Source organism: Channa argus, chromosome 8 (assembly GCF_033026475.1).
Source record: "Channa argus isolate prfri chromosome 8, Channa argus male v1.0, whole genome shotgun sequence".
Taxonomy (NCBI): Eukaryota; Metazoa; Chordata; class Actinopteri; order Anabantiformes; family Channidae; genus Channa; species Channa argus.
This window is the reverse complement of record NC_090204.1, coordinates 25,971,611-25,994,701: the sequence shown is the minus strand read 5'-3', so window position 1 is coordinate 25,994,701 and position 23,091 is coordinate 25,971,611. Positions and strand designations below refer to the sequence as shown.

The window sequence follows — 23,091 nt, the reverse complement described above, 5'->3', positions numbered from 1 at the left end:
GCCACTAAATTTGGGCTACTAAACATAACCACAGGTGAGGCGTCTCTGTATACTGCCATGTTGCTGTGGAGCTTTTGCTCAAGTTACATGATGTTCATCAGCAAGCATTTACAGTTGATGGCTGGAGTCTCTGTAGAGGTTGGTTGATAAGTGATGTGATCAAAAGTTCCAAATTGGTTGTCCAGCATTTAGCAATAGTTACGTGTAATTTTACAGATTAATCAAATAAGTCTCCGAAAAATAAATATATAGTTTAACCTCCCTCCCAACTTCCTGAAGTCCATGCTTAGTGAAATATTTTACTTTGACTGCTGAAACAGGTGAAAGTCTGTAAGACATTTTCCTTGAAAATTTTAATTTTTTTTCAGTTGACTACAGCAGCTGCATTAACACAATCGTTGTCAAATGATCCCAAATTCAAAAGTTAATCCTTTATTTGGCCCAAATTTTTTAATTATATTAAGCAACCTACACAACTAATTTTCATTCTGTTCTCCACATTATATGCACATTATTCAATAATAATTAGTAAGGCATTACTCCAAATTTGAAGTTTATACAAGTCATCTCATAGACTGATGCAACAGGGAAGACTCTCTCCATTTTAAGCACATCAGTTTTTCCTTCTGTATTGGAGTTCATTTTGATCAATAAACCCAGCTAACTGGAGTACTCTGCTCCTTAATTTGATTGCAGTATCCCCAGCCATGGCCATAGTCATATTTGGGTGCTGTATGTGATACAACTGCCTTGATAAAAACTGAATTATTGGTTTGCATGGTCAAGCAACTGGTCTCAAAAAATGCAGCAACAATTTACATTTTCTTATTATTAAGACCGAGCCACTATTCACCTTTGCTAACAACAAATCATTTCAGTCTGATAGGCAAAACAACTGCATGTACTGCACTTGTTCGAGGGGGGTGGGGGTGGGGTGACAGAAACATAAATATAAAGAGCGACAAGTCCTGTTTGGTTTGTGTTCCATGACAATATTGTGCCAAAATGTTGTTTTGGCCTTAAGTTCGATGGGCAGTATTTACAAAGCAACCAGTCATCATTTCCTGCTTCTTGCTGCTGACCTTCGGCCAAGCTCCCTGGCTCTCTCAGTGGCAGACTCCACAGCGCTCATCGTCGACGCTCTAATGCCACCCTGTTCTAGGGTGTGAAGTCCGTAAATGGTGGTCCCACCTGGAGTGCAGACCTCAGAGCGAAGCTGAGCAGGATGTTTTCCGGAGTCACGCAACAATCTCCCAGCACCCTGCAAAACATGGCAGCAAATCAAAACTATGTGTCCAGAGACCAGAGAATTTTTTTTAATATGCATTTACTGCAAAATTTATTGCATTGGGCTAAAAGAATCCATCTTTAAATTAATGGTTGCAAACTTCAAGTCTGGGTCCCAGATTTTATAAAGACCAATTTCTAGAAGACAAACAAACAAACCACAAAGACTTGTAGAAACTACTGTATGTGATACATGTTGTTGGCTTAATTGTAGATCCTATACTCTTGTCATATAGTTAAAGACAGGTAGGTTCAAAAGCTGTACTTCCACATTAAAGAGTATACATCATTTTTAGCAAAATGTTTTTGATGTGAAACGAACACACAGTTATACTGACCAGAACAGTCTGTGATGCGATGCTGTGAGCCAGAGCACTAGGCATGCCCATTTTAACAGCTCCTTCTGCCAGGGCTTCAGCAAACAAATACACCTGCAGAAAAAGGCCACAAGCATCAGAATTTCTTCTGCTGTTACAATAAAAATAAAGATAAACAAATAAGGGGTTTCTACAAAATACTGAATTAAGGGTCTGAATACTTTGAAAAATTCGAGATTTCAGTTTTCATTACCCTCCAGACACCTAAATTATATTTGATATAATCTTTTTATCAGTTTTGTTTCCTGATGTTGGTTTGGTCTTCATTTCCGTACCAACAGCTAGTGCAATAAGCTCTTGCTCTTATTACTGAGTAATTTTGAAGCAACCAAGCCTTTACTGTATTACACAAGTTTTTAATTTTATTCTGTAAAATGTTTAAATGAAGACCAAAGTCCCCCCCCCCCCCCCTTTTTTTTTTACATTGAGGTATTTAAACTATTACTTCAGATGACACTTAAAATAATGGGGTTTTTTTTGTCCTGTAAGACATAGCTAGATTGCAAATGATCTATGATATGCAGTAAATGGGATGAAGCATGTATGAAGACTGGCTTAGTGCTTTTGGTGGAATAGTCAAATTTCACCTTGAGAATCAAACTACCAGCCATATCAGTTTTCCTTAACTCCTGTTACAATGGCCTGCAAAAATTAAAAGGCTCTCTACAAAACAAACCATACAATCCTCAGACACTCACAAATGCAACCCCACTCCCACTCAGTCCAGTGTGAATGTCAATCCAGGCCTCAGGTCCCTCCTCTACCAAACCACAGCGATGCAGCAAGGAGCAAAGCAAAGCTCCATCTTCCTGTTTTGCACGGGATCCTCGTGCAAACAAGAGAGCCCCTTCCTGAACCACACATGGCAGGTTTGGCATCAGCCTGATGGCCACTGAGTTCTCTGGAAGGAGCTTTTAGATAAGGGGACAGAGAAGGTTAATAGATTATTCAGAATCACAGAAGTGTTTTAGACTGAAACATCATTACATTATGGCTACGGCACTCACCTCTTCTAGTGTGGCCAGCGTTACTCCTGCTGCAACAGAGACAATTATGTGCCGTTCAGTGATGTACTGTGAGATTTCATTGAGAACTAGAGGAACCAGGTGAGGTTTGACTGCCACAAAGACCACATCTGAACTGCACACCACCTCTACGTTGGAGTGGGTGACAGCAATCCCCAACTCCTGAAGGCAAGAGGAAGGAATGTTGTTATTAACCTAATGTATAAGTACACTCACATGTAACTCTCACACAGTGAGGCCACACCCACAGGTCAGATAAAGCCGACGTTCATCTTGCTTTATTGGACAAGAAATAAAGAACACAGCGGCCAACTACAAAACCTAGTAGGTATCGGGGATTATTTTGCAGAATTAGTCATTTGTGACAATAAATTGCTGGATTGGTTAATTATCTTAATTACTAAGATATATTGCCCACAGCCACCAAGGGCCACCTCATTACCAGTCTAGAGCTTGGGTAAAAGGGGACGGTTGTGCCAGGAAAGGCATCCGGTGTAAAAATCAATGCCAAATCAACGTGTGGAACATATTCTGCTGTAGCGACCCCTTAAGGGACAAGCTGAAAGTTGTTGTTGACTAAGATATGTTGACATTTCACAGAAAGGAAAGAGATATGGTGAAAGCGATACTGGTGGTTGGACAATGTGTGTATTATAATAACACGTGCAACAAGTGCATTACAGATGATGCACCAAATAACTCTTAGATTTCTTGGTTTTTCATTGTATGCATGTGATTGAAACTTTGAAATCAGAAAATTATCATAATTTAATCCAGTTCTAAAGAGCTACTATATGTTTTGCAAACCACTAGATGTGTTCTTCTAGATGTGTAATGCTTCCTTTTTCTGTTTGCCTAAAAACTATAAACGTGTAGTAGCTTGCATTCTAGCAGGTGTGTCCTAGTATTACAAATACTAAATTTGTTCTGTCATAGTAATCTTGTTGAGCGTAGCCCACTGAAAAAAAAAAAGAACATGGAAGGCCCCATCGTAAGACCAATGTTAGCAACCAAACTGACTGGTTTGCAGGATAACTTTTCATTCAAGAAATCTGACCTAACTGCAACTGCTCACGGTCTTGTAATTCAGCCTGTTTTTCTGGAAACTAATTGAAGAGAAAAAAAAAATTCTAACAGTACCTGAAACCGTCCAAGGTTCCTGGAGGATGGTGCGCTCACTTTGATGTTAATAGGAAGAACATTTCCTGCCATGGAAACATACATTTAGACCCCAAACACTATCACTTTCAAGTTATCTGACCCCTGTTAACAATACTCACCAGATAAGATGCCCTTTGTGATGCCAAAGGCCATGTTCCCTGCACCGATAAAACCGATCTTGAGCTGTGAGTCCATCTCAGGGTCCATTTTGATCTGAAACAAAGCAGAGGACAGATTATAGAGCAACTGCATCACAATGCAACATCAGAGTTTATCAATTCTCTGTGGCCTTTCTACAATTTTCTGAGCCATTATAGACTGAACACAGAAAACATCAATATCATTGATCAATAAAGAAAACCATTACTTTTAGCCCCAAAGACAAAAGCAGCCCTTTACAACTGTATTAGTCATCAGCTACCCATTTATTACATGGGGTTGTTTCAGGCTTGCAAATATAAACAGATTATTCAGAGATAAATATATAGCAATGTGCACAGTCTAACATGTATGTACATTTACATACTGTTAGTGCAACAGATGGAATGAAATACAGCCCCAAACAACTTTCATGGAAAAAAGCACATTCCTGCATCATGATGAAACATTTCTACGTGTGCTTGCGATACAATGCTTTATTAAATAAAAGTATTATAACGTGAGTGAGCCAATACTTTCAGCTTTGATTCAACGGTTTGGCCAAAAGTGAGGAATTAACCATTCAGGAAATACTAAAATAGTTTGTTCCATTATTTATGAGCCATCAAAAAGTGTGTGTGTGTGTGTGTGTGTGTTTGTATTACAATGGCTGTAATTCCTGAATGGATAATGCCTAACTTTTGGCCAACCCCTTAAATTTAACTCTCCTTTTCACACACATCTTAAGGGTTTAGTTGCATTTGCCAAATAACTCATCACTGTTTCAATATTTAAGGACCTGACCATGGGTCAACGGGGATCATATGACAAGTGAGTACTGCTTTTGATGTATCAACACCATATGGCAACAGACTGATGCAATACGACTGCGTAAATTGTTTATACACACACACACACACACACACACACACGAAAGTTAAATACTGTGAGAAATCACATAACTAGTTAAATCCCAGTTGACAGTTGGTCAGTAATAAGATTTCTACTCCTCCTTCCCTTAACGTCTGCTACAGCCTACTTTCCAAACCCAGGTCTTTTTTAACGTGCAACTGCATCTCTCATCCAGTTAAAACCTTTACAGGAAACAGTGTTTCTGTAGCAGGAAAAATAAATAAAAATATGTCCATGAATCTGATTACCAACTTGAACTCGTAATGTGATGATATTTCAGAAGGACAGTAGCCGCTAAAAGCAAGCAGTAATGAGTTTTATGAAACACTTTTACTACACACAGAAAGAGCATCGTGGCTTCAGTATCCATCAACTGAATTCAGCAGTATTTTGATATTTGATAAATAATATCTCCTGATTGATGAGATTGTAAATTGACTGCATTTGGATTTTTAATTGTTAGATGGCAAAGCACTGCAGAGAGGCCACTGTGAGCTCAGAGCTTCAAATCTGTGCCTTTCTCTACATTTATAGTCTCAAAGGAAAATAATCAACCGGTGAAACACCAAAATGGAAAATGCTGCAGACCTATGCATCTGTCAGGAAATCAGATTTAGCTTTTTGTACCAGAGTAGTGTAGGCCGTTCTGCTGCTGTTTTACTGGGTCCACTGTAAAACTACTGCAGCGTAATACAGTAGCACTGACACAGATTCTACACTTGATTTAGACTTGATGTAAGATGTAACGTCCAGTTCTTGCATAAATTGTTTTAGAAAGGAGCCGATTCAACTTTGTGAACATTTAGAGGCTGTAATTTGGGATGCTGGTGTTTTTTTAGTCAAACCTGACACATTCAAAAACTTTATCCCTCAGTCTCGGAGGAGGAGGTGACATAACACAAACATTACACTAATGTGATGTGCCTGTCTAAACACTAATTACTCTTAATGGGCCTGGTTGAGTTCCTTCACATAAATGACAGGAAAGTGAAAGTCTTGGTTTTGGACTACAGAACTGGCATATTGACAACAGGTCCAAGAGCTTTATTTACTGTGGATTTCTGTGTTTGGATTCACAACCGCCAGACAGACCAAGTCATCTGAACATGGAAATCCGTACTTCACACAGCACCACAACCTACAGCCTCTGATAAGACAACGTTTAGACAACAAGTGGTGGACCGGAACAAACTGGACGCTGATTCGTGGACATGGCTCGGGGTTCACTCCCGACAACCCCAGAGTCATGTCCACAGGTGAAGGCACTGAACACATGCGTTTCACAGGTGTAACCGAATGACACAGACTACATGGCCTTCGCGGAGGCAGCCCTACTATCAGATCCAGGTTGTGAATGGTGCTATTGTTGTGGGCGCCGCTGTCCGGGCAGGGCTGCGCCCATGGCAGCATTGACGATTCGCCGTCCGAGTCTTTAGACATATCGTCGCTCCTTTCAGCCTTGACCCCGGCTCCGACCAAGGGATGTCTGGACTCCATGATCGCGATCATTGTCTGTTCATACCGCCACCAACCTTGGATTTTGATGGGAGTCGGGGAGTCGGGCTCCCTCTTGCACTTGTAGTACGCACTTTTGAGAAGTTTCCAGCGGAACTTCAGCTGGTCCACGGACCTGTGATAGCCGGCCGCCGTCATTCTCCGGTGGGCTACCTTGAAGAGAGTATTGTTCCTCACTTTCCTCCCGTCGAGGCACTTCTTCATGTCCAGCTCCTTCAGTATCTCAAGGAACAGCTCCGTCTCCTTCACGTCCCAGTTCTGTTTCTTGATGTTGGCGTCGTCCATTGTTGTGGCGACGTAGCCTCGTTAGCTCGACGGCTAGCAGCCGTTAGTCGACGGCGATCTTCACACGGCTAGCCGCTAGTTAGCATGCCGGGGAGGGAGCCACGCTGGAGCTGCATTCAGCCGAAAGCTGCGTTTGACCTGCGGTCGTGAAAAGCGGCAAAGTCCTGCCTTTGAAAAACACGTTAGCCGAAAACTAGCGCCGTGACTGCACGTACCCGGGCGCAGCCAGAGAATAATCCGGGAGAGATTAGATTAGAAATACAACGCACGTGTTTCTTGTTGCCTGGACAACCATAAAGTACCACAGAGTGAGGCGGAGCCGATATCCGTCGATAAAACACCTGCTGTTTATTCACCTGATCTTCCTGTAGACGTCCGAAGTTTAGGAAAACTCACGATGTGGTTTGGATTTGAACCGTCGGACCGTGCCAGATTCACCCGGAGCATCGACGAAGCAGCCAGCGAGTTTAGCGAGCCGCTGGGTGGCTGGTTTCTCTCACACATACGTACCGCGGCCGCGGGCGGTGCTTTCGCAGGGGACGCATTTCGCACAGGATTCCGCAGTGTTTCCGTTCATTTCCACGGTGGTGATTTAAATCGAACAGACCCTGCGTCCCTTCCCATGATGCAGGTCATTCCATTGGCCGCCCCCCATATGGGGCGGGGAGGTGGGGGCCAAACAAATTACCCGTCATTCCCGTCAGCTGAGAGGGGAATGAGGGTTGAGCGCACGAACGTTCTGCAAATTAACCCACAGGTAAATTTTTGAGTTCTATCAGGTGTAAAGTAATTACGTTACAGGTGTATATTTTGTTATAAAGTATATTTTGATGTGTAGAAATGTGTTAAAGTTAGAAAACGGTGTTTTCCTCGTTTTCTATTAAGAATTGATTTAAAAAAAAAACAGTTTGTGCCCGAATGATAGAAAAAACCTTTCTGTGCTGGTCTCCCCATGAATACCGAATAAACCCGTTCAGTTGTTGGTTTCCGTTACTTGCAACAAAGCAGACATGTCCAGGCAAACCTCTGTTTGGTCCTTATTCAGACAAGTGGATGAGGGAAGCACAAGCCCGCACAGTGGTCCACAGTGCTGCTTTTTCTCTCCGAGACAATCACGTCCTTCACGTTACGTGCTTTGACTTTAGCTTTTTCTGTTCAATAGGATTGTTATGACTTCAGAACCAATTGTGGTCCTAAATGAAAATTAGACACTGTAAGTTTCATCCTAATACTAACACTTCAAATAAGTCAGGAAATCGGGTCCAGATATGAGTATGGACTTACTTTGCAGATATCTGATATTTATTTATTTTATATTCATTGTTGGGGCTCTGATGTTTTTACATGGATACTATAACTGGGTTGTAATGTATCAAACTTTAAGTGCAACAGAAATGAGCATGTGATCATTAGTTTTTATTTTAAAGAGCTACTATGCAGAAGAGGGAAACTTGAAGAAAATGGAGACGAGCAGAAAAGCAGACATGTTTACCTCAGCATGTTAGCAGACAGACTTCTCTGAGCTGCATTTTAAATCAATGTAAATGGTAAATATCTTCCAGACATGAGCCGTCTCCCAGTCCACCATCTGCATCTCCTGGTGGTTATCAGTGCCCTGGTTTGTTCGTGTCCTGCAGTCGGTGGCTTGTTTGAGTGGTTGAAGACGACTGAGACAGCTCCAGCATCAGCACTATCTCCACCAGTGGCAGCCGCTCCTAAACATCTTGCGAAGGATGCTCAATTTGAGATGGTTTCTGTCGACGACAAGTTTTTGGCCGAGGCAAAGCAGATGGAGCTCAGTCCACTAGACAGCTGTCATTATAGGGTATGCTTGGGGTGCCAGGTTTGAAAGTCAGGATCCACTGGAGTCATTGGGCACATCTAAGACATTTCCGGGATTTTTTTAAGTCTGATTCTTAAATTTTGCATATTTTTACATAAGCCACATAGAGGGGCCTCCAAACAAATCACGATCATTATCAGTTTGCACAGGTCAGGGCCGGCTCCCTATTTAAAAATAATTCTCCTACAGTATTTCTGTGGGGGTCAAATGTAAGAAATGTCTCCCAAAGCTTCAGTACTGCCCCTAAATGTCTTTATTTGACCGACAAATGGTGCAAAACACAAAGGAATCCTGTTTACTGTTTCACAGAGGTGCCCCATATTTTAGGACCAGAATAACATTGCTGTGCTGCTTTGGTTTGTGTCCCAATGTGCTCCTTCACAGGTGGTTGCTCGTCTGAAGGCAAGATGTGAGAGTCTGACAGAGGAGCAGCTTGCTAAACTCGGAGTGGTGCTGTTCAACTGCCAGGCAGAGGTTGAAGGACGCCAGACCTACCCATGTACAGAGGAAATGGTAAATGTGTGAAGCTTACACGTGGTGTTATGTTGGGATTTTTATGGAAATTTAATCTATGTTGTCCTTGTGATGTTTCAGACTATTAAAGACTGTACAGCAGACATGGACTCGGACACATGGAATGCCTACCACATAGTGAGCAACCGAGCGCGCTCCGTTTGCTATGCAACACGTCAGCAGCTCTTTCGGCGCCGAGCAGAACAGACAGTCAACTCTCTCATCTCCACAGCCACCAGCCAGCTGGATGCAATGAAGGACCTGAAGGTAGCTGACAGTTATCTATCTATTTATTTTCATGTGTTCTATGTGCAGTTTGCTGTCAGATCAGTATTGGATACTGATCGGGGTCCATGTGGATTTGACTGATGTTTTTGTACAGGAGGGCCAGCTGGAGTTGAGGGAACTGACAGCAGCCTCCTTGGATAAGCTGCTCGAAGGCCACAGCGCTCTGCAGGCCCAGCAGGGGAAGCTGTATGAGGGGCAGGAGCAAATGGAAAGTTCTCTGAAGGAAAACCTGGAGCGCCTGAGTCACGAGAAGGCTCTCATTGCCTCTGGACAGGAGCTGGTAGCTGAGCTCATTCATGGCATCACAAAGAGAATGGGTGGGTGAGGGCTTTGTTCAAACGCCACACTGGAAAATACTTGGGCTGTATGCCCTGTACAGCCATGGTTACAGTCTTTGAAAACTCCCTAGGAGCCCAGTCTTCCATTGAGGACTTTATTGAGGAGTTTATTTTAATGCTATTTGTATTACAATAAAATTGTTGATCTATAACAAATTATTGATGTTAGGATTTATTTTAAGGGAAATGTAGTAGTGCAGAAAGATACATGTTCACTTTTGCAAAATATCACTTCTTTCTTACTGTCCTCTTCAGAGAATGTGAGTGAGCATCTGCAGATCCAAGGTTCAGATGTGCAGGACAGCCACAGGGCAATTGTTAAGGACCTGGCAGATGTCAGACACCAGGCTCAGGACATCTACCTTAAAATTGGTAATAAAAACACTGCACCACCCAACTGAATTCCTTACAGATTGTTTAACTTTAAAATAATTTAAAAAAAAACTGTCGGATCAGACCACAGTATGTCAGAGTTTCTGCAGTACCAGGATCAGACCTCACAGTTCTACTCCGACCTGATGAACAAACTGGAGCGCATGAACAGCACACTGGGAGTAATGCTGCATTACATGGACAACATGCAGAGCCACATCGAGGAAAGGCTTCACATGATCCAGGGCTACCTTGGCTGGGCAGGTGAGACATTGGACCCACAGTGGGAGGGCAGTATGTCATAGTCTAAGAACCAAATACAGGAACCTTGTTCTAGCAAACTAAGTTCAGGATGTTTCATTTAAACATCCTGAATAACCAAAAAAAAAAAAAAAAACATAAAATGAACAGAATGTTTAACTCTTAAGTTACCTCAGAACTTTTCTGTTTTTGTTTTTTTTTTTACAATCGTGTTTAACTCAAATACTGAAGTCAGTGCAAAATGTGAGTAAATCTTAGCTTCTTTTATTACCCAGTACCCTGATAAAACTACTGACACATTTGGCTGTGATTCTTTATGCTGTAAGGAATACAATTACCACAAACTGCAAAAACTTGATTTCTCTGAGCTGCACAACTCACAGCTGACCATTAAATTTAGTGCTTTATTCTTCATGCAGTCCTTAAGGATCAGTGATTGTTGCATCTGGTGCTAACAGGTTTGAGCCTCACAGCCATGTGGACATGCGTTGCACACACCAGCTACTTTGTACTGTGTGCAGTCCTGCTGACGTTCCTGCGTTGCCCAGGTTTCTCTCGAGCGATGCTGCTGCTCACTGTGCCTCTCAACGCAGTGGCTGAGGTCAACCAACAGCCAGCACTGGATCTCTGCAGCCTCAGCCTGCTGCTCTTCACTCTTTCTCTGGGTACTGACCTAAAGCTGTTCAGGCCAAATTAAATGCCTTATGTACCTTTAGTCAATGTTTATTTTTTTTCATATCTGCAGCTCACATGTTTGTGAGTAAATTGTGGGCAACCTTCCAGACCAAAAGAAATCCTGCTACCTTAATACTTATGGCCTCATGTGACATGGTGGAGCCACAGAAGCAGCCATATTCATCCTGCACCACATATCCACCATCCTCTACCCCACAAAAGTGAGCACGCCGACAAGACGGAAACTTGTGATTTTTATTGTAAAATCATTTTCATAACTTTATATATTAGAAATTTCATTTTATCAAGATTTACAATTGTAGAAGTACACACTCCTAGAGTAACGAGGCCTTTTTACTTAGGTGGCTCAACCCCCATTCATAATTGTTAGGAATATTTGTCCATTTACATGTTGATCAAAACTTTGAAATTTCAACAATTGTGCATCCATGGAGATGATTAATCTTAATAGATGGTTTAATCCATTTTTATCCTTAGACATATGGACAGCTTTCTGGAGACAGAAGACCTGCTAAATCAGGACAGCTTGATATCAGGTGGAAAAAACTAACGTACCTTATTACTAGATAGATATTTATTGATAGTTCCCTTTTATAGTTAGCTCCCCTCCCCGGTTCTTTGTACACAGGTGACCTTGGCATCTCCGTAGTGTCTCCCCCTCACGGAAGGCCAATGCCAGAGTCCAGGTTCATACCTGTAATGGCAAACTCCAATCACTCCACTCCCAGGTTCACACCACAGCGAGTTATTTCAGCGGTGAGCAACTCTGTAAATGATGAACATCTAAACTCTTGATCTATTGTGAGTATGTTTTGAACCATTACTGGATGACAAAATTCTTTTTTTTTTTTCTCTGCTATTTCTGATGAAATCCCCCCCCCAAAAGAATCTGGGATATGTTTTTGATGCAGCGAATGACTCTCCTGGTTTTGTGAATGACTCACGAAGTGCAAGTCCCACGCCGTCACTAGTGAGCAACAGGTGTGTTTCAGTGTCTCATGTAAACTCAAGTGTGTTGGTGTGAATAATGATTATCTTATGCTTTCATGTGGCAGCTCTCTGTCAGGACGTCAGCTTTGCAATGGTATCACAAAAACAGGGAAGACCTGTAAGAAGCGAGCCGTGCCAGGACAGGAGTACTGCAGAGTCCACGAAGGAGGGCATTCCACCTTAGTTCACTCCTGAAATGTTAAAACTTATTTAGGATTTCTTTGGTAAAGCGTCCTGTCTGCCATGAACTGTTACGGACTTTGGATTAAACTCTTTGCTTTGCTTAGTTAAGGTAGCTAAAACTACAGATAACTTTTAAATTGTATTGCTTTTTTTTTTTAAACTAATAAATTATTTCTTTACCTGTGAACATGTCTGTATTAGTTATGCTGGGGAATTATTAGAAATTTCAGTCTGACAGATTTAGCACATTTGCACGCACATTTGCACACACATTTAAGGTATAAATGTATTTTGCTCAGTAGTAATACACAGAGGGAGGGGGAGAGAGAGAATCAAACATGTACAATAACTTTCATGCCAGGTCATTAATCCTCAAATCCTCATTTAGTTGCAATATAAGACAGTAATGGAACATGAAGTATAATCGTGCCATTTTCTTAAACAGGGAAGGGAAAAAAAACAAACATGGGTAATGATTTGTCGCTTGTTTGGCTAGGACAAAAGCCCCTCCATAAACGTCCAGCTTGCTTCTCTGGCGTTTATTTTTATTCAGACTGATAAACCACGTGAATTCCAATCTGACTGTTCTGACAATGCTCACCCTATATGAGATCAGATAAAAATTGGATCTAGGACCACATGTAACGCAAACAGATCCAATCTGACTTCGTTAGTTAGCACCATTTGCCTGTGCAGCTGAGCCATATTATTCCTGTGCCGTACACTTCTCTTCGATCATAGATTGACACAATGTGCTGACTTTGAGCGTTTACTTGCGGGCACTGTCATAGTTAGTGACAAACCAGTCACAGGTTTCCTTCAAAGCTGTTAAATGAGAACAAGAGGAGACAGACATTAGATGTACCCAAAGCATAATGTACATCACAACACATTTACTGTCAGTTTCAAATTCTGATGACAGTCAAACTTACAAAAATCATTTTATAAGTCAGTCCCACCTTTTTTAAAGGGAGTGAAGGTGAAGTCTGGCAGGTAGCGACAAAGTTTTGCATTGCTGGCCGTCTTTTTGAATTGCCCATCTGCTTTACTGGTATCATACTAGAAATTCAAGATTAAGGAAACAACAAAACTGATAACGATTTATTGTATTGTTTCCTACATCAAATCCAATTTACTCTGGACTAACAGTGCTGACCATTTAAAAAAAAATAATAAAAAAAAATAAAGGACCTTAAGGTTTGAGATACTTTTTGAAAATCTACTTTCGTTTGTAGTTTGATGAGGCTGTAATCTATCACAGGGAATAACATTGCACAGTGTCAAATTCCACAATTTCAGTGTAATTTTATATCACATGTTTTAAGCATATTCTATATTACCACGAATGATTACTTAAATGACTACTTAATTTTCAAATCCTCAAATGTTAGGGTTTGTTTCAATCTAATGGCAGAAATTATTTTAGAAAATATAGACAATATGCTTCTGAAAATAATTACCATTACTCTAAAATATATTTATTATGGCGTGCACAAGAACATGCAAAACCGATCAACCGATTAAGTTTGAGTTATTTAAAAAATGTAGCCAGAACATGGTTAGATGTAAAAAAATTAAAACATGATCCAGGTTTAAACCTTTTAATTAAAGGATACCACTACTTGTCCTTTAAAGCCTAATGCCTCAACAACTGCATCTGCTGCTTCTTGAATGGACACTTCATCTTCCTCTCCAACTGGAGCCACCAAACAAAAAAGTAGAAATAACACTTTCCTTAGAAATTCTAACAACAGATTTACTGTCATAGGCCATATACTCTAAGAGAACTGACCAGAGAGGATGATTGGATCAACCTCCGGATACTCCCTCAGGACCCACAGGAACAGACGAGCCAAGTCCAAAGAGTAAATGAACTGCCTTCTGGGAGTGCCAGATCCCCAGATCACCAACGGTTTCCTCTCCTCTAACCAACAAGATTGACAAGGACACACACAAGAACAGGTTAATGGAATTCATTTATATCCTCCTCCTTCTCCTCATCTGCTGTATCACTGCTTGTTTTTAATTGTACCAGTATTTGATTTGACTTACTCATGTAAGATAATGCAACTCACTTTGGGCAACGTACGCTTTATGTATGAGGCCAGGCAGCACATGACCATCCTCAATGCTGAAGTTGTCATGAGGACCAAACACATTAGTGGGAATGACAGCTGTGTAGCAGCACCCATACTGCTGGAAATATCCCCTGAGAAACATGCACATTATTAGCAAACAGTTTAGATGGTTTCATTTGATCTAATTTTGTTAAAAACACTATAAAGTCTGAGTCCGCACACCTGTTTTGAACATCAATCATTCTCTTTGCATAGGCATAGCCAAAGTTTGACTCATGAGGTGGACCATTATGTATCTAGTGAAAAAACAAAGATGGTATTTACAAATCTGATTTAATGGATTGCAATATTATGGTGGAGTCTAAATTATAGGAGACGCTTACCATGGTTTCATCAATAGGGTAAGTTGTCTTATCTGGAAAAATGCAGGTGGAGAGACATGACACCACCTTGACTGCACCTACTTCATGTGCTGCCTGCAGCACGTTATCATTGATATAGATGTTGTTTCTCTGTAGAGGACATATACATTATTAATATAATACTGGATAAGGTTTTCAATCAAGAAATTGTGTTTATTAGTAGTGAGTCCTAAAGAGTTACTACTTCATACCCAAAAGTCCAGGTTGTACTTCATGTTCTTAAAAAGTCCTCCAACCATAGCAGCTAGGTGAATAACATGTGTGGGCTTGTGTTTCTGAAACACCGCCCGTGTCTCCTCCATGCTCCTAGACAGACGAGGAAACACAGAATGAGGAAAAAGGCAAAGACAGATTCTGAAATATGTGTGTCAGTATCAAAGCTAGAGGATGTGTGCGCTCACATAAGGTTGGCATCTTTGGACGAGAGAAATATCCATTGTTCGACCTCCTTGGATACCCCTTCCTCTTTAACAATCTGCTGTATGGCCTTCCCCACCAAGCCAGACCCTCCTGTGACCACCACCCTCATTGGACCGGTACGATCGCCCTGACAGTTCATCTAACGTTTCAACAAACAGGACACAAAAGACGTAATGAGAATAAACACAACAGGACAATATATTCTTTAATGATAAGGCTTTCTTTTTACAGAACTAAGTTTGGTATTTTTAAAGACTTAAGTCTTACACGTACTCCTATTGAATTTATTACTGATGGCTCACTGACATGTAGCTGTGATAACTAGCTAACGCTAAACAATGAAACTTTCTCTAACAGTAAGTAACGGTAACATTAACTAACGTTACGTTAAGGCTAACGTTATTTGCCAAAGTTGTTGTTAGCTAGCAAGTAACGTTAGCTAGTAACTCCCATCAACGAGCTTTATTAAAGTAAAGCTAGTTAGCTGAAAGTAAACCTGAAGGTGGAAACCACAAAGATTTGATACGGTTTCTCCTTTCAGGGAAAAAAACCCATTAACACTAGGATAACATAATGTGTAACATTAAGTTGTAGATTCTCACCTGCTAGCTGTAAATTCCACAGAACCGGTGTCAAGCTAACGAGACACATCCCCCGACTTCCGGTGTTACGGTGGTTTCTGCCCACCCGCTAACAGCTGCATTGCCGGTGACGCTAAAGCAAAAATAGTAGTATAGTAGTATAGTTTTTGCTTTAGCGTCGGGACATAAGACATCTTATAGATAATAAGTTACCCTTTAAAATAAAATAAAACATTAATTCTAACGCTGTTAAGGGAATATAAATACACGTCGGGACATAAGACATCTTAAGATTACTTATATAAATACACGTTTATATTCCCTTAACAGCGTTTGAATTAATGTTTTATTTTATTTTAAAGCGTAACTTATTATTTTTTAGACTATTCGACCGGTGTTTCAGATGTTAGTGACTAGTTTAACTGGTGACTGCCGCCGTGTCAAGCTCGGCAGAATATGAAACTCCACTATCAATGTAGACTTCTGCCCCCGACACAAAGGAATGAGGACAGAGGGGGGCGCTGTTGGGGCCTACACAAGGCCTTTAAAGTAGACGCGTGATTTGTGATTTTTGGGCTATTAAATAAATACATGAATGAATGTACAAATAAAGTACAGCACGTGTAGTTTTGTGCTTTACCTTGGGTAAATAATTGGAGTGGTGTACATGTTAGGTAAATTCCTGCACAGTAGTGAGTTTGTATATTTAGCCCACCCGTTTTAATAATCCAGCAAATCCAGCAGTCAGGGAAGTGGAGAATTTGTGTATTTTATATTAGATTATTATTTGTTGTTAGAAGCAAAAATTTTTGTTTTGTGAGATTTTTGGTTTTCCACTTTTTACCAAAAGTTCATAGGGGTCACTCTGATTCACCTCAGTCTGTGACACTGCTAATGTCTGGGTCTACTGCTCATGACATTCTCTTGAATGCCGTATCTGAAGTTTATATGGGCAGTGTCAGTGTTTAACTTCCACATTTTTGTTTTCTACTGGTGCATTAAATAAATATACAGTAACAAACCGTATGAAACAAACACATACTGTGAAAATAGTCCTAATGACAATGGTATGTTTAAAAACTACATATTCCACAATAAACCAAAATCAGTTGTTTAATCAGTCAAAATATAGTGGCAGTTGAATTTTAAATTTAGCTTTATTAGTAGCAAACCAACAACCTACTGGCTGAATCAAAATAATCAGAGCTCTTCAATAAATTTAAATAGCTAAATCTATGATTTCATTGCACAAACATTCTTTAATTATAAAAATAACACAAATAAAGCATTCTTTTTTCAAGAGCTTTAACATGTTTTTTGTTTGTTTTTTTTTTTGCAGTGGCCCCACATCCTCTTGGTTCTGTCTACTGGGGAGACGAGAACCTGCCGAGGAAGAGGATGGACTTGGTCTTATTATGCCTGATGAAGAAGAGGAAGGGGTGGTCTGCAGTGAAGTGCTCCTCCCTCAGCATACAGAAAGCTATCATGCCAGCTGTGGCTGCAGCTGCCTCCGTGCCCTCTTCATTAACCTCCACAAATGCCTTGTGGGCCACTGTAGACAGGAAGAGCCCTTTTTGGCCATTCATGCCTGAAAGGTCGGCCTTTGCTCCACAGAATACATCTGTCATGCCCAGTTTAGCCAGGGGCTCATTGAGCTCGTAGTCCTCCTCCAGCTTGAACCTTGGCAGGTGTATGTGAACTTCTGAATGGATATCCATGTTTTCTCTATTGATCCATTCATCCAGCCTTTCCTGAGTTAGCTCCTTCTCCAGCTGAAACAGATCACATACATCATATACTTATCAGCTCATCTTAAGCATCATCTCAGGAGGTGTCTGTCAAATTCAGTTATGATCAATTGAGCTGCTTCACTAATGTTTTCAATGTAGTGGTTCATCTTAAATTAAATGTAAAAGAATGTTAGAAAAATGCAGAAAGTTATTATAATTATGTACGTTATTACTTATGGGGATGCTCTGTTTTTGCAAGAGCAAATGGTTTATGCATGTTACGATAATGCTCTTCTGCACCTTTAGTTGTTTCATGTGAGCTGCAGATCTTCATTGGCTAAAAACTGTTTAACTTTAAGCTTTCCACTTCTAATATCTTGTGTTTTAGTGGTTGGTGATTTGCCTTGGACTAATTAAAGAAACAAAGAACAACGACAGAAATGCACTAAAAGTACTGACACTGATGGAATGGAGGCTAACCAGGATGTGACTTCTTAGAAGACTATTAGAGAAACCAGGGATTACATCACCCGTGTCACCATCACGCCGCTGTTGTATACTATGCTGATGCTATATTCAGCGTGACTCTTTGTTACAAACATATGGATTGGCCCTCAGCTTGTAAACTCAAAGAAGGAATCAAAGTGCGCCAGGAAAACCTTTTTTTGGAGGTTCTAGGTTGTGTACCTTCAGCAGAGGGTCAGAGCCATCTGTGGCCTCCTCAGGCAACAGGATGAACATGCTGAGCTCCTCATCCACATATGGCAACTCCAGGATCTGCAGGCCATGGTCAGGGATGTAGTTGTAAGGCAGCTTCTTCATAAGGAACATCATCTGGACTTGCTTGGTCTCATTCTGACACACACAAGACAGACAGTTTGTTCAAGTTTAAAGATTAGCTCCATATCTTCTCAAGCTAAACAAAGATTTCCGTTTTTTCAACTTGAGCTTAGTTTTCACCTTGTTCACTTTAAAGGGCATCTCTTTGGTATTTGCTTCATCAAAGCGGTTAAGCCAGTTTCCTTTGAAATAAATGGCATTAACCAGAGCCAATCTCGTCATTGGTGTGACAGTTCCCGACTTCAGAAGATCTTTAATCTTATCTGAAAGAAAACGGCAACCAGTGAACACTAATTTACAAAGGACACTGTGGACTGACTGTTGCTGTACCTCTAGGGCTTCACTTTGTCTCCATTTAGGCTCTAAATGCTCACTTTCTGTCTGCTGTTCAACCCAACTGTTGATCTCCACTCTGCTTGCCTCCGGAGCCCCAATGAAATCAACAGTCTTCAGGTCTGCCTGGTAGTATTTTTGTGTGCCTTTGAGAAAAGACTTCAGAAGGGCAGAAATCTCATCAGGGCAGCCCTAAAAAGTTACTCATCCTGTCAAAGCATTTTTTGTGATGAGTGAAAACTTACCTGGAGGAAGTTGGCAGTGTTTTCTCCATAAAGACGATTGGCTAGTTTGAGTGTGTATGATACAGATGGTGAGTTGATGTCAGCGTTTAGCTTCTGGAAGTCTGTGTGGATGGCACAACCTTCACTGAACGACAGGGCCTGTGTAGAATTTTGGAGTGGGATAGAAAATTTAGAAAATAAGTATGAAAAAGAAACTTGAACATCTAGTTACTTTAAATTTTTCACAATAACTTCATGTGAAACCATGAGATGGTAAGTAAGTACATTTACTGTATCACGATACTTCAGCCTTTTTGATAAACTGGAGCCTCTGTCAATGGCAGTTTTACAATCTTCTGCTTTAGCAAACAGCACATACCTTGTTCCTTTGTTGAGGTCAAAGTACAGCTGTCATTACATTTATTCCATGCTGCTCCCAGACCACACCTTTTAGTCTGCATGCACACCTGGGCTAAGGGTATTTCACTTCAGGCCTCGCAAGATGCTGGCAGTGATACTAAAACCAGCCAAACTGAGTCATATGTTTTAGTGCATGAAAGCAGCTTGGAAGCTGAGCAGGGATGAATATTGATGGAGAAGGTGCATGTAATAACTCAGTTGGTAAGGCAGTCATCCACGGACCACAGAGCCAGTAGTTTAACTCCTGGTCCCTCCAAGTGTCCTTGAGCAAGACACTAAACCCCAAGTTGTTCCCTGTGGGTGTTGTGAGCACTTTGTGTGTGTGAGTGAGTGAGTGTGAAGCAACATTAAGCCAAATTAGCAGACCATCGACAGAGACAGAGTGTGCTGCTGACCTTTGCCATCTGAGCAGCAGTGTCTCCTTTAGCTCCCAAGTAAACCATGGCCAGGGATGAACAGATGCTCAGCGGAGAGAAGAAGATGTTCCCAGAGGGTTGTATTTGGCTTAGAATGTTGAACAGGTCCAAGGAAAAACTTGTGTTTGAGCTGACGGCCATGACTGAAAGTGTGTGGTTCACCTGCAAGGAGCAAAAAACATTTTAGAAAAAATTCCAAAGCATACACAGGGACTGTTGGTTCAGTGGCAGAGCATTGGGTTGGGATGCAGAAGGCTGTGGGCTAGAATTCCACCCCACCAGGTGTGGCCCAGCCCAAGCGCGGACAAATGGGAGGATTGCGGCAGGAAGGGATCTGGCGTAAAACTCATGCCAAATCGATGTACACAGGGCAGTGGCTCCCAAAATCTCATCCCCCCACCTTTTTGGCCCACAATTAAAATCCACCAGCCAAGCACTATTTAGACCACCTAATAAAGTGCAGTTGTTTACACACATGCATTGGTTTGAATGTCTTCACTGATGGAGATGAGTTATTTTAATGATGAAAACAAACTTAATAAGCAAAATTTAAACACAATTATTGACAGTAAATACATTCGTAAACATCAAATTTTAAATTTAACTTGTAAGTCAGGAAAAGGACAGGTAATTTCTAAAACACAGATGACCTACACTCTGTAGTGTCCCTGAATGCAACAGAAACAGTATCAAATAGAACTAGCAGCACAGACAAATGAAAGAGAGGAAATACCTTTTCTATTAACAAATACTGAGCTAGCTGCTGTGACTGCGGATTGGCAGGTCTGTGCGCTCCCGATTATCAGAAGACAGCAAAGACTGTCAGGTGACCTTTTCATTAAGTTACTTCTAAAAACCTGTAGGTCCCCGTGTGGCCTGCGTTATGTGACACGGGTGGGCCTATCACACACTTGATGTTCTAATACCGAGCTGCTCCTCACCAAACTCCTGGGCTGAAAAGCTCTAGACCGACGTCCCTCCTCCTGCGCACCCCCGATAGGGCGCGGACCGCGGGTTGGGAACCAGGGAGTTAACGAGCCCTGGGGGACTCCCAGTGGACTATGATGTAATAACAATGTCCCAGTTTGGGTCTGGACTTTACTTGTCTGAAAAATGTCCACCCACACATTAAATTAGAAACCGTCTGTCCCCGAACATTGCACCTTTTCCGGGTCATTTCACAACAAAATCTGCGTTAACATTTGTACGAGTCCGTCACAGCAGCAGGAAACACTGAGGCTGAGATCTACCCAAAATAAAGAGCCATAATTTCAACTGTGCACAAACAAGAACCAAACCGATGTGTCTGTCGGTACACGCTTACGTTACCCGACTGTCCTCGTGCAGAGCCCCAGACACGCTTTGCCCGCTCACACTCTGCGTTTGGAAAAACAAAGGAAAAGGTGGAATCTAGGGAAAGTCCAGGTCAGGCTGGATGGAGTCCTCAATGCTCGTTTATAGAGAACACACACCGTGTTGGTGGGAGGGACGCGTGACTGCGCGATAAGTCACCGGCTGCTGACACAAACACACGCAGTTATTGTAATAAAAGACAGGAAGTGACAACGTTCAAAACGAGCAGGGGCATCAGAACTGGAACAGTTTCTGTTTTTATGTTTCTGTCCAAACAAATCGTGCGTGGATAGAAGCAGATCCTACAAAGCATGGGTCCAAACCCAGCAGAGCCCCACACTCAGCCATGTCTGAACACTCACACACTCACTGTTTATTCTGTTTATTTATCATCTCCTTTATTATTCATTTTGCATTTCACAGGTTACGTCTGTCTGTTGGAGAAAACTTGATCTTTTAAAATTTATTTTCCAAGAAACCGTCAAATATTATAATAGGTCAGTGTCCTACAGGTGAGACCCCAACACGTGTGTGTGTGTGTGTGTGTGTGTGTGTGTGTGTATGCTGAGGACAGGGCTTCTGTCAAGTTACATCTTTTGTAGGGGACTGTACATGTGACCTATCACGGTAAGCTAACGGGGATCCATCCATGCCTCATACTTTTGGAAACAAACGAAAAAAAATCTCAAATAATAAACAAACTCATGAAAAGTGAAATCAGGCAAATGAGAAAGAAAATGTTATAAAGGGACAGTAAATTCACAACAGCAGTTTGCAGAATCAAGAAACTGTAACTTATCTCAAAAAATTATTTGGTCAAACTTAAATGGGATGCTGAGGTTTCCACAGACAGCAGTACTGTTGGATCTTACACTGCAGTGGGTGAGAAGTATAAGTCAAGTTTACTTTACTGTCCTCAGGTCCAATAAACAAAAGAAATTTTGTGTCTGCTTTACTTAACCCTGCTGGGTGTTTTCTCACAAATCTGAGTCAAGTGAAACCTCATTTGTGCTTTTTATCTTTTAATCATTTAATAGTTGAACAGCTTAAGCTACCAATGGAATTATGCAAAACAGGTAATTCACCATCACCTTAAAATTCTAAACTAAAGCTCAACTCAAGCTCTAATGTTTCCTCTCTGTGTATTGATATTTTCTATTTATCTGCAGTTGCAGATTTCTCATTAAGGCCTAACAGGAGTTTCTTTTTAAAAACCGTGAACAGACAGAGCAAAGGTCACTCTGTGGAGACACTGTGTAGAAGGTGCGTCTGTGTGATTTACTCAGTGGAGATTATATCTTGTCTCCACCCATCTCTGAGGCCCTAGCAGGGCTTTGAAAACCAATGAGGCATAAAAAACATTTGACTCATAGCTTTATTACATAACCACCATCCTATAGCTTGTCCCCCTATGGACTTCAGTCTTTCTTCCTCATACCAGAGTTGTTAATTTTTATTTATTTTTTGGTGACAGTATGATAACGAACCGATTATGAGACAAAAGGACCTTCACCCACTGCTCCTGTCCAGAACCTCCTGACCAAAGACATAAAATAAATGCATTTGCATCATTAGTGGTAACTTTGTGGTCATTGTGTGCATGTTCTGTTATTTTAAAAACTGTTGTGGTCATTTTGTGTCTATTATTGTGCCTGTGGTCAATTTTTTAAAATCTGTTGTTGGTATTTTTACAATTGTAGCAATTTTTCATCTCTTGTGGTAATCTGTCTCTTTTGTTCATTTTCTAACTGATTGTCATCATTCTGCATATATTTATTGTGCTTGCATCTCTTGTGTTCATTTTGTGTGGTTTATGGTTGCCATTTTGTCTGATTGTGGTAATTTTGTGTCTCTTACCTGAGTTAAATGGTAAATGGTCTGCACTTATATAGCGCTTTTCTACCTATTGGCACTCAAAGCGCTTTACACTGCTTCTTATTCACCCATTCACACTCACAATCACACACACATTCATACACTGGTGGGGGAGCTGCTCTGCAGCTGGCCAACACTCACCAGGAGCAACTAAGTTGGGGTTCAGTGTCTTGCTCAAGGACACTTCGACATGTGACCGGAGGAGCCGGGGATTG

General features: G+C 41.2%; 4 protein-coding genes across 10 annotated transcripts; 1 reads left to right on the top strand and 3 right to left on the bottom strand.

Annotated features, from left to right (window-relative positions):
* Positions 1-335: 335 nt before the first annotated feature.
* pycr3 (pyrroline-5-carboxylate reductase 3) lies at positions 336-7,196 on the bottom strand. 2 transcript variants are annotated; one of them, XM_067514650.1, is made up of 7 exons: positions 7,057-7,196; positions 3,970-4,063; positions 3,830-3,894; positions 2,672-2,851; positions 2,363-2,575; positions 1,626-1,718; positions 336-1,261 (listed from the first exon to the last, which is right to left on the bottom strand). In XM_067514650.1, exons 2-7 carry the CDS (start codon positions 4,055-4,057, stop codon positions 1,058-1,060), a joined length of 843 nt encoding a protein of 280 aa, XP_067370751.1. In that variant the 5' UTR covers positions 4,058-4,063; positions 7,057-7,196; the 3' UTR covers positions 336-1,057. The 2 variants fall into 2 exon arrangements, with proteins under 2 accessions (XP_067370751.1, XP_067370750.1); XM_067514649.1 differs by lacking the exon at positions 7,057-7,196 and adding an exon at positions 6,236-6,786.
* Positions 7,098-12,220, top strand: bmb (brambleberry). 2 transcript variants are annotated; one of them, XM_067514647.1, is made up of 13 exons: positions 7,317-7,457; positions 8,263-8,525; positions 8,928-9,056; positions 9,138-9,323; positions 9,439-9,661; positions 9,938-10,054; positions 10,139-10,318; positions 10,774-10,980; positions 11,061-11,211; positions 11,489-11,547; positions 11,640-11,767; positions 11,898-11,992; positions 12,067-12,220. In XM_067514647.1, exons 2-13 carry the CDS (start codon positions 8,265-8,267, stop codon positions 12,194-12,196), a joined length of 1,866 nt encoding a protein of 621 aa, XP_067370748.1. In that variant the 5' UTR covers positions 7,317-7,457; positions 8,263-8,264; the 3' UTR covers positions 12,197-12,220. The 2 variants fall into 2 exon arrangements, with proteins under 2 accessions (XP_067370747.1, XP_067370748.1); XM_067514646.1 differs by lacking the exon at positions 8,263-8,525 and having other exon boundaries at positions 7,098-7,457.
* LOC137132307 (GDP-L-fucose synthase-like) lies at positions 11,868-15,860 on the bottom strand. Its single transcript, XM_067514656.1, has 10 exons — positions 15,707-15,860; positions 15,086-15,243; positions 14,876-14,990; positions 14,646-14,774; positions 14,485-14,558; positions 14,260-14,393; positions 13,977-14,108; positions 13,801-13,880; positions 13,144-13,243; positions 11,868-13,009 (listed from the first exon to the last, which is right to left on the bottom strand). Exons 2-10 carry the CDS (start codon positions 15,241-15,243, stop codon positions 12,954-12,956), a joined length of 978 nt encoding a protein of 325 aa, XP_067370757.1. The 5' UTR covers positions 15,707-15,860; the 3' UTR covers positions 11,868-12,953.
* Positions 15,861-16,823: 963 nt separating this feature from the next.
* Positions 16,824-21,176, bottom strand: serpinb1 (serpin peptidase inhibitor, clade B (ovalbumin), member 1). Of its 5 annotated transcripts, none has more exons than XM_067514653.1 (7): positions 20,965-21,176; positions 19,628-19,810; positions 18,834-18,971; positions 18,630-18,747; positions 18,376-18,518; positions 18,103-18,270; positions 16,824-17,457 (listed from the first exon to the last, which is right to left on the bottom strand). In XM_067514653.1, the coding sequence occupies exons 2-7, from the start codon at positions 19,787-19,789 to the stop codon at positions 17,050-17,052; spliced, it is 1,137 nt and encodes a 378-aa protein (XP_067370754.1). In that variant the 5' UTR covers positions 19,790-19,810; positions 20,965-21,176; the 3' UTR covers positions 16,824-17,049. The 5 variants fall into 5 exon arrangements, with proteins under 5 accessions (XP_067370754.1, XP_067370753.1, XP_067370752.1 ...); XM_067514652.1 differs by having other exon boundaries at positions 20,978-21,176; XM_067514651.1 differs by having other exon boundaries at positions 20,973-21,175.
* Between the last annotated feature and the right edge of the window lie 1,915 nt (positions 21,177-23,091).

What these genes read in the sequence shown, in the direction of transcription:
- serpinb1 (XM_067514653.1), bottom strand. Translation starts at nt 19,789, where the DNA reads ATGGCCGTCAGCTCAAACACAAGTTTTTCCTTGGACCTGTTCAACATT. An exon ending in TGCCCTTTAAAGTGAACAAG is followed by an intron (nt 18,271 to 18,375) that starts GTGAAAACTAAG and finishes TGTGTGTGTCAG; the next exon opens with AATGAGACCAAGCAAGTCCA. An exon ending in GCTCTGACCCTCTGCTGAAG is followed by an intron (nt 17,458 to 18,102) that starts GTACACAACCTA and finishes GATCTGTTTCAG; the next exon opens with CTGGAGAAGGAGCTAACTCA.
- LOC137132307 (XM_067514656.1), bottom strand. Translation starts at nt 15,243, where the DNA reads ATGAACTGTCAGGGCGATCGTACCGGTCCAATGAGGGTGGTGGTCACA. An exon ending in ATGATTGATGTTCAAAACAG is followed by an intron (nt 14,394 to 14,484) that starts GTGTGCGGACTC and finishes CATGTTTCTCAG; the next exon opens with GGGATATTTCCAGCAGTATG. An exon ending in TGATCCAATCATCCTCTCTG is followed by an intron (nt 13,881 to 13,976) that starts GTCAGTTCTCTT and finishes TGGTGGCTCCAG; the next exon opens with TTGGAGAGGAAGATGAAGTG.
- pycr3 (XM_067514649.1), bottom strand. Translation starts at nt 6,700, where the DNA reads ATGGACGACGCCAACATCAAGAAACAGAACTGGGACGTGAAGGAGACG. An exon ending in TTCACAACCTGGATCTGATA is followed by an intron (nt 4,064 to 6,235) that starts GTAGGGCTGCCT and finishes GCTTTGTTTCAG; the next exon opens with ATCAAAATGGACCCTGAGAT. An exon ending in CGCTGGCCACACTAGAAGAG is followed by an intron (nt 2,576 to 2,671) that starts GTGAGTGCCGTA and finishes CTTATCTAAAAG; the next exon opens with CTCCTTCCAGAGAACTCAGT.
- bmb (XM_067514646.1), top strand. Translation starts at nt 7,098, where the DNA reads ATGTGGTTTGGATTTGAACCGTCGGACCGTGCCAGATTCACCCGGAGC. An exon ending in GGACATCTACCTTAAAATTG is followed by an intron (nt 10,055 to 10,138) that starts GTAATAAAAACA and finishes CTGTCGGATCAG; the next exon opens with ACCACAGTATGTCAGAGTTT. An exon ending in TCAGGACAGCTTGATATCAG is followed by an intron (nt 11,548 to 11,639) that starts GTGGAAAAAACT and finishes CTTTGTACACAG; the next exon opens with GTGACCTTGGCATCTCCGTA.